The 10000-nt window shown below is 39.9% G+C and overlaps 1 protein-coding gene across 1 annotated transcript in view; it reads right to left on the reverse strand.

The window, feature by feature from the left end:
- Window positions 1–1894: 1894 nt before the first annotated feature.
- LOC136834924 (uncharacterized) overlaps window positions 1895–10000 on the reverse strand; it is a 9756-nt gene continuing 1650 nt past the window's right edge. The window contains exons 2-10 of the mRNA XM_067097762.1: window positions 8165–8377; window positions 6458–6571; window positions 6162–6263; window positions 5319–6008; window positions 4995–5168; window positions 4482–4646; window positions 3845–4027; window positions 3258–3425; window positions 1895–3132 (exon numbers count right to left, since the gene is read on the reverse strand). Of these exons, the coding sequence (XP_066953863.1) occupies window positions 2050–3132; window positions 3258–3425; window positions 3845–4027; window positions 4482–4646; window positions 4995–5168; window positions 5319–6008; window positions 6162–6263; window positions 6458–6571; window positions 8165–8377 (2892 nt within the window). The 3' untranslated portion in view covers window positions 1895–2049. The remainder of the gene's footprint in view (window positions 3133–3257; window positions 3426–3844; window positions 4028–4481; window positions 4647–4994; window positions 5169–5318; window positions 6009–6161; window positions 6264–6457; window positions 6572–8164; window positions 8378–10000) is intronic.

Genomic DNA, 10000 nt, shown 5'->3' on the forward strand with positions numbered 1-10000 from the left:
TCCTTCAGGATGCAATCCCGTTCCCCACAAAGACCCAAACTCGGGAATTCCCAGGGAAAATAACCCTTCCTCTTGCATAATCTCGACTGACGAGCTTAAAGGGATAATCCGCTCAAAATTGCGCATTGGCATCAGTCATTTGTCTCTTCCTTTCCCGCAAGGTCACCCGCCAAAAAAATAAAATAAAATGGAACGCCTCCGGGCAAACAAGTATCGTTCGATGCGTGACAAACTGTGAGAGTCTGGTTGGACTCAGATAAGCTGGTATTCACTATTTAGTTTTGTTGGTTTAAATTTCATTTTGTTGTGGGTTTTTTTTGTAGGGTTTTGTAGTGTGTTGTCTTATCTAAGGCATTGGTGTCGTTTTTATATGTATATATATTATATTATATATATATATATATATATATATATAGAGTATATATTATATATATATAGTATATATATATATATATATATATATATATATATATATATATATATATATATATATATATATATATATATATATATATATATATATATATAATTTATGACTAACTGCGTGATTAAGTAACTGCGTGTGTGTGTGTGTATTCCAAATAAATATTTTAACTTTAGATCAAAGATATTTATATCTTGATGTTCATTTTCTCAAATGTTGTTTCTCACACCCACTTCTTAATTAGGCTAGTTATGGTGTCTTATGCAAGGAGAAGTCCTTGGTAGGACTTACACTATTACCTTTCTAATGTTTGTCCTCCCCAGAGAGCTCGTTTGTCATTTGTTTTGATGTCCGTAATGTATTTAACAGCGTCATTGGTTGTCGCTTCTTCAACCACTTTCGTTTAGGAGCTTCGTGTCCTCAAGGATCTTTTTTCCTTTGGTGATTGTTTGGCTTTGTTCACTGAGTTTGTGGGCATTTTGGGTGTTGTATTTTATTTTACATTTTTCTCTCTTTGTAGTCATTTTTATTTCAATGTACGTATACTTTGTATGCGTTTTTATTGTCGCAACATCTAATTCTCTTACATTTTGGTGTTCCTCAGGGCTGCGTTCATTCACCCACTTATTTTTTAACTTTTGGTGGTAACCTTCATTGCACCTCCTCTTAGGTAACTTTTTTCAATGCTGAATAAATAAATAAATAAATAAATAAATAAATAAATAAATAAGATAAAAAGACGAGAAACACTGTCTCACACACACACACACACATATATATGCGTCGTTTAAATACTGATTTAGTTTTATAAAAAATGTCTATAATTGAATTAATTTCTTTGAGCTAACCTTTGACGAAGTTAATTACAATTCATTGATAAAAATTACCTATCGCTGGGTTGTCAGATACTGTGAATATGATCCTGTTCTCAGTGGCTAAATTGGGTTCACTACAGGCCTCCTTTTAAAGTAATGCCTACTATAATCAGTGCTGTGATGTGTATAATTTTCACCCCAGCTGACATGGCCTTCCTTCTTTTAAGAGGAGGAATAGCGTTTGGTTACACATTTAATTACTGTATTCCTAAGTTTCAGACTTCTTTCCCTGCTTCCGGTCTCCCGAAGTCCTGTAACCGGTTTTTTTCCCAGTTTTTTTTTTTTTTTTTTATAGTCAGACACATACCGTCCACCATTTAGTCTTCAGCAAACCTTTTCTATTTTTTCCGAAGGCACTAGGCTGCTTGTTCCCATGGCCTTCTCTTACATAAGCTATAAAAAGAGTTATCGAGCCGTTTTTTTCTTTGTTTTACCTTTAACAAGAATAGTGTATTACTGGGAGAGCCTCTTAATATTTGATTTTATGTCAATTACCCTAATGTAAATCGAATCTTAACCTTTAATACAAGTCGCCATTGTGCTTCCCTGCCACTTTATAGACAGGAGAACCCTTTAAAGATTGAAAACAACTGTATATTTTAAAATTTATCTGGACTGTATTTATCTAGAAAAGTATCACAGAATATTGGTTTATGAGTATTACATAACTACTTAATGCCTCATAAATACATAAAGTTATTAACTTGTTTTAGTGGTGCTACTCAGCTCTGAGTGCTCACAAGCACCTCTTTACCGCCCATAACCAGAGGAACCCTGCTGTTGCTGCTCAGTCTGGGCGATTATTCCATCGATCCATGGTCTGAAGAGCTGCACGTTAACGTAGACTCCGGGGACGTCTTTGACCCCACAGTCAATTCCCCAAGCAGTAATGCCAGCAACATAGTATCTCCCAGTGGCTGGGTCTTCGCAGACGAGAGGTCCACCTCCATCACCCTCGCAGGCATCTTTGTTCTCCTCTCCACCTGCGCACATGAAGGACTTGTCTAGGACAAAGTACTTGCCTAGTCGAGTCTTCCTGAGTAACTGTTGGCAGTAGTCCCTTGCGACAAATGGTACGTCGACCTTTTTGAGTATGGCTTGGTAGTTGCCGGTGAATGCGTCTTTGCCCCATCCAGAGGCAATGCAGCGTGTTCCACTCTCAGGTATCTGGTTGACACTGGGGAGGCAGACTGAGTTGATGTGATACTGGAAAACGAGAGGAGTTTCAAGTTCGATGAGCGCTATGTCATTGTGCAGTGAGGCAGACTTGAAATCGGGATGAACTGTGATGGAAATAATGTTCACATCCTGGTATTTCAGTGGCTCATCGTACTTGTCCACTTGCCACTCTCCTAGCCGGACCTTGAAGTCACCGTGCTTGTAGCCATCTACACAGTGAGCTGCAGTGAGAAGCCATCGATCATCAATAATGGAAGCGCCACACTTGAAGGTGAAGTTAGTAAAGAATACAATTGCTTGCCAAGGAAATTCGCCAAAGTGAGCTTCATTCTTTTGAAGAAGAGGACTTGAGCGCAGATCCAAGGCTGCGTTTCTTACACCACACTGTCCAGCGGCTGTGTAGTCACTCGGGTCAGTTTGTTTTGCAGGATTGCGGCAACAAACGCCTGGCGTGCTGAGGTCACCACTCAAAGGACACTGAGTCCAAACACCAGTAGTGCCAAATGGAATGTACTCCTCTTTAGCATTAAGGATTTCACCCTGGCAAAGTGTCTCAGGAATACATACAGAATCGTCTGGGCATACTTCGACGATTGGTATGGGAGAGTCACAGCAGACTCCAGTGCCAGTTGTGGCATCAGGAGAGATACAAGCCTGTAAAACAAAACAAGAAATCAGTGAATTTTGGAAAATCTAAGAAAGGTTTGTAGCTGGCACAACCATCCTTTGAAAATGAAATTTATTTTATATCCACATATCTTTAGTGAAATGGTACTCACAACATAGCTGGTAGCTGCTGCACCAGAAGCTGCTGCACTTGCACACCTGGCCTCAGATACGCAGACTTGGGTACCAGGGCATGTTTTCAATGGAGTTGGGGCCGGAGGAGTGGGAGGTTGGCAGCACACTCCAGTGGTAGAAGTGGCAGCGTCCAGGTAACAAGGTTTCTGAGATTAGAAAAAGAAAAAAAATCTATTCAAGCATTTTATGCTACCAGTGTATTCATATTTGTGGACTCAGCTCTTTTTTTCAAATCAAGCATTGTATAAAACTCTAAATGGCGAGAGTGATGCTACCTTTTCCAAGGAGGTCATGTATCTTGTAATTTTGTTTTTTATCTGTTCTTGCTTTTAAGGTAGAAAGCTCAAAGCCAAAGATACATTTCCGTACACTTGTTAGGAATGTATGTCTTGAAGCTAGAGTGTATATCAAATCAAGATTTTAAATTTTTCAGTGCAAAGTCCCCAGTTTAAAACGAGTGGTGATGTATTTATAAAGGCATTGACTTTTAATACTGCTGTCAAAAAGACAGAACTAACTTTACTGACAAATAATTTTTCAGTTTCAGTGATGAGCAGCTACTTACATGGTACACTCGAACATTGATCAGGCCAGCACCGTCTGTATTGATAGTGCCATCAGCTGAACACAGATGGTTTTCCACGCACTCTTGGGTGTCTGGGCATTTGGTCAAAGGGGTAGGACCTGCTGGTACAGGAGGAGGATCACAGCACTCACCAGTTAATGACCCACCTGGTATGTGACAGGTCTGAAAAAAAGAATATGATACTAACAATCCTGAAAATTCTTCAGTCAAACGTTTCAACTTCTACATTGAACATTATAGAAGGATTATCTGTGGTGCATCACTATACTGTGACCGGAAATAATAAGTATAAAGCTTTAGTAATGTATATGAGTGACTATTTTTTTCTACAAAATATAAAATTGGTTAAGAAGGGAGCTTGCAACCGTTTGCACAACGGTTCTCTTCGGCCAAGTTGGCTGAAGAGGACCATTGTGCAAACGGTCGAAAGCTCCCTTTTTAACCAATTTTGTATTTTGAAAAAATACAGTCGCTCATATACGTTACAGTGGCTTTTTACTTTTTATAAAAGATTCTATTAGTATTGTGCGTACTATTACTAATCTGGCATTACTAGCAGCGAATGAGACCAAAATCAAGATTTTGACCAGATCTGTCAACTGCAGTAGACACTTACAAGTATTTTGGAAGCATCATAGCCGGCAGCACCGTGGGCAGCACACGCTCCTTTAGCCACACACTGCTGACTACCAGGGCATGTCTCCAAGTGAGCAGGTGCTGGAGGCTCACAGCAAACTCCAGCCGTGAAGTCTGTGTCATCAACATAGTCAAGGTAGCATGCCTGAAATCAAAGGAGAAAAGATGAGTCATTTAGCCAGAATCAGCTAAACTGAAGATATTTGATTATGAGTGTGCATTAGTATATTGTAAAATTATACATACATGGAGTGTATGAAAAGAACAAGAAGGTGTAACCAACAAGAACAGCTAAATGCACAGAAACATCTATTTCCTATTGTGGCTCATGATACTTCAAAACTGAAAAATGATAAGAAAAGGACCATTCTGAAAATAATTATGGATTCAGAAGTGAGTTTTGGTGCACATTGTGAGGTTGCTGTCATATTGAGTGAATCTGAAAGCATATGTTAAGAGTCACACTGATAAATAATCCATGCAAACTACTTACAAGATCTGATCTTGGATTCAGCTGTCCGACACCAGCATGTTTACAGAGGTCTTTGGAGACACACTCTGCTTTGCCTGGACATGTCTGTACAGGTTTTGGTGCTGGTGGAGGTGTGGCACCTGGGATCCTACAACACTTTCCTGGTACCTCGGGAAAATCAGGACTAGTACATTCCTGAAATTAAGAAAGAATTTTGAGGTGGATTACACCTTATAGATGATACCACTTATGATATCAGTGAAGATGTTTCCAATACATACGAACTATAAGAACTATTAGTTAATGGCATTGTCAGTGAGGAAATCTTTTCATAGGATATCCTACCCTTTTTGGCGGAATGCGGGGGTCAATAAGGCCAGCACCAGAGGTGTTAATTTCCCCGTCAATGCATTGGAAGTGAGGAACGCAGTCGTGCGTGTGAGCTGGACATTCAGTATCTTTTACAACAGTAACCACTTCAGTTAAGTCCCCAGTATTTCCTGGGCCATATGCTCCCCCTCCACTTGTCTGAACTACAGTTGATGTAGATGGTACCCCAGTCTGATCTGCAACTTGCACTGTGCTGTCAACTGCAGGGCCAACAACCTCGGCAATCTGACCATCACCGGCCACATGGGGACCAGGACCACTTGTTGCATGAGAGCCAACAACAGCTCCGCCAGTTTGCTCCTGAACAGGTGCTGGGAAACCAGCTGCACCGCCTGTTTGCTCCTGAACAGGTGCTAGGGCATCAGCTGCACTGCCTGTTTGCTCCTGAACAGGTGCTGGGGCACCAGCTGCACCACCTGTTTGCTCCTGAACAGGTGCTGGGGCACCAGCTGCACTGCCTGTTTGCTCCTGAACAGGTGCTACGCCGCCAGTTGCACCACCAGTGCTTGTGACCTCAATAATCCCTTCACCTCCAGCTCCATAAGGTCCAGCATTGCTGGACTGACCTTGCTGCTGGGCTGCAAGAAGTTCGTCTGGAATACGGCAGCAGAGGTTCCCTATTTGTCCACATAACTTTTGTGTATACTGAAATGAGAAACAGGAGAAGAGAAAAATGAGAACCTCTTCAAGCGTCAGTCATCAGAAATAACTTCTTCTTGCTAAACTAGTTCAAAAAATGATAGAAATCAATGGGAAAATTTGGATCGTGCCGAGCCTTCAAACAATCAGTATACTCACAGTTTCTGGAACTTTAGTAGGTGTGCGAAGTGACAGCAGTCCTTCACCTGTGTTTGTGAAAACTCCATCAACACAGTATTGCCAGGGAATGCAGCCTTCGCGCTGGAAAAGTTAAAGAGGAAATTAAAATTAGGAACACCATTGCAGTGTTTTTGTGTTGAGTTTTTCAGATAAAAATAACGAGTCAAAACAGATATGATATTTACTCTGACGTAGGCATCTAAAATTAAACTTGAATTAGCATATAACACTATGTACAAAGTATGATTTCAAAGTGGTTCAGCACTTGAACTTACAGGAGCACAGTCTGGTGATGGTGAAGGAATGAAGGCATCTGCAAAGTCTTCAGGGCCTTGTGTTTCTGGCTGAGAGCTCTGTTCTTGGACAACGACAACTGTTCCCCCAGGATTCTGCAATGGTTGAGGTCATTGATTTTATGAAAGAAGGTGTGGGTACCAATTTCTGTATTACAAGAAACAAAATGTGTTGTTGCAGAAGCATCCCCTTGAATTGCAGATTTTAAACCTGGTCTAATATTTTTTCATTGAATTTGTGAATGTTATTCCTGGAAGGGATGACCGAATTTTTTTTTATCTGGTATTAATATACATAGTCAGGAACTAGCAATAACTGCATTCAAGAACCAACGATGCTTTAGTGATCATGAGATAGCACAGATACAAAAGGCTCATCTGGAGTGAGCCTAACCAAATATATCCTCACTGTTTACCAGTCAGGACTTTGTATCTGCATATCATGCTACAGATGAAATGTTTGCATCACTATTCACATGTAGTTTTCTAAAAAAAAAAAAAAACAGTTATTATTCACCTTTTGGGTGTTGTTATGTCTAATAGTAAGCTATCTTTAGCATTCCATAAAGGTGACTGCCTATTATGTCACAGATCAAGGTTAAACAATATGAACTAAGTTTAGCTTTCTGTGAACTCAAAACTTTGTACCTTGCCGATGAATTACATTTAGCTACCAGCATATCACAGTTCACTTTTCAATAAAACTTTTGCACCTTATCAAGGGTCCCAATGACGAAATGTTTTGGCAGACTTGTTCCTCAATACTATGTTATTCAGGTAATGCACAGGACGTTTTGGAAATAAGCTTTTTCTTAACATGGTTGATTGATTTTTATGGCACGGGTTTTTAGATCAACGCAATACAATGGCCTGAGGAGGAACAGTATAAGCTGTTTACTGTCCATTACATTTTGTAACCTTTCGCTCCTTTTGGAAACCTTCCGCGACCTTTCCTTCACTCTTATAAATAACGGAACGTTCTAGGACCCTTGTGATATTTCTTAAATTGTCTTCCTTATGTTTTGTAAAAGTTTTGAACTTTTTATATTATTTTTTCTCGTAGCATTGTGAATAGATAGAGTGAGCTACATCCTTCAGTTTTTGCATCTTTTCATATTTAGTTTCTAAATTTTTCCCGAGGGGGAAAAGGGGTGGGGCTGTGGGAGTTAGACCCCCCCCCACCTCCCCAGTTGGCATAGCCTTGTGGAACTCTCTCACTTGGCCAAATCAAACCAACCAGGAAGATAAACAGAAACTTCTCAGTAAACTGAAAACCCACAGTTAAGATAAAAATTTTTAGGAGTCTCTGGCTGATTCATCAGTTTTAAAAAACAATGATTATCATCTCTATTGTTCTCAGCCTGTATTAAGACGGAGAACATCTTTCAGAAGCTTTTAGTAGTCTGTCACTGACTCATCAGTTTTAAAAAAAACAATGATTATCATCTTCATAATTAGCTTAAGCCCGTGCTAAGACAAGGTACATCTTTCAAAAGCTTTTGGGAGTTTCACTCTGACTCGTCAGTATTAAAAAACAATGACTCTCTTAAGCCTGTGTTGGGAAAACGTGCATCTTTCACAAGCTTTTAGGGAGTCTCATGCTGACTCATCAGTACAAAAAAACATTGATTATTAAATTCATTGTTCCTCGAAGTCAACCTCCGGCATTGAGAATCTAGAAGCACCTACCTGGGAATCGAAGACGCCCTGGTTCTGCCACCAGAAGTTGGCCAGGCCTTCCTTCTGGTCTTCAGTGAGCTGGGTCACCACTGGCTCTGGTTCCTGCTGCTGCTGCTGCTGTGGCTCATCTTGCTCTTGCTGTGGCTGCCCAGCGTATTGCGGGAAGGCATTGCTGGCCCCTGCTGCCAGAAGCACTATACACAGCAGCCCGGTGGTCCCCATCTGTGGAGAGAATGGGATACTCAGTTACCAGTAGGTTGCAGTGGTAGCCAGATTCTTCACTGGAATTAAGTTCTCTGTTCTTGATGAGATACATAAGTTTCAAGTTAAACTCAGTTTAAATGCAGTACCCAGATGTGTATTAGATACTCAAGTTGCAAGCTACACTCTGTTTACAGTACAGTGGGTGTTTAGTAAGACATACAAGTTTCAAGTTACACGCTGTTTACAGACGTTACCCAGAAGTTTATTAAGATAATCAAGTTGCAATCTACACTCTGTTTACAGTACAGTATACAGGTGTTTATTAAGATACCCAGGTGTCAGGAGAATATTCTATGTAAAAACAAAAGCGATACAGTAACTTGAAGCAAAGCCTTTTAGCAGTCTGCTTGAAATCGGCAGTGGGTTAAAATGAGGCCTGAGAGTCAATATAATTTTCCAGTCATGTGGAAATAGGGTACTCAGATGATGTTACGATATTCATGTTTCAGGATGCTTTGGCATCAATATGCACCCATAGAATTCCTGAACTCAAGGATACTCAGGTGTCGTTGAACACCAATAGGATACCCGGATTATGACATAATACCCACGTTTAAGGTACCTAGATAACAATAAGGATAAACAGAGTAGCTCCAAAATATTGATTGTTGCAGAAGGATAAAACCCGAACGACCCTTAATCGTGAACCATTCGTTACAATATCCTTTAACTTAACTAGAAAAAAAAAAAAAAAAACACGACCGCTGGATACGCTAGCGACCTCCAAAAGTGGCGATTCAACTTTTTATAATTCTGCGAACCCGACTGTCCTCTCAGCCATTCCGTCATCCTACTCTAAGTCCTTTAACGTTCGCTTTTCTTCTTCTTCTTCTTCTTCTTATGGGAATAACCGGAAGGCACCACGGATAAAAGAACAAAGACTATTCAAGGTTAAAGCCAGGCTAGGCGTCAACGGTACACGGATGAAAAAAATAATGACGATGGCGTGCAAACGCCAACAGAAACCGAGTGAAAATATTGACAGAAGATACACGACTCCAACGCAGGCCGAATTGCGTGAAAATTGCGGTTGTTTCGGCTGTCTCGTTACCGTCATTATTAACGGCGGGTCGCCACATTATTGCGCATGCGTGGGCGCGTACGAAACGAAGTCATGCGCAGCTCGTCCGTCGAGGTGCGTCGCTCTCAGGGATGGAAATCTGAATTTCGATATTGTTGTGATGTGAAGACGAAGTTGAAATGGGAATTGAGATGTGATAATAATAATAATAATAATAATAATAATAATAATAATAATAATAATAATAATAATAATAATTTTAAGTTTAGGTAACTTAGGTTAGAAGTTAAATTGGGTGAACGAGTTAAAAGACATCTTGTTAAAAGTTTCAGGAGTTGGTTAGTTGGAAGTTAAAATAAAAGTTAACAGATTAAGACAATTTACACATTTACACATTTAGAGTAACTTTAAAATTAACTTGAAGTAGAACTAATCCGGGTTAGATAGGTCAAGTTGTTCAAAATTTAGTTAATTAAATAATCAAAATAACTTAGGATGAAATAAGATGAAAAGATAAAGCTCAGTCACCTAAGTTGCAAAGGAGGAAGCTTTCAAGGTCG

This window comes from Macrobrachium rosenbergii, chromosome 54 (assembly GCF_040412425.1).
Source record: "Macrobrachium rosenbergii isolate ZJJX-2024 chromosome 54, ASM4041242v1, whole genome shotgun sequence".
Lineage (NCBI taxonomy): Eukaryota > Metazoa > Arthropoda > Malacostraca > Decapoda > Palaemonidae > Macrobrachium > Macrobrachium rosenbergii.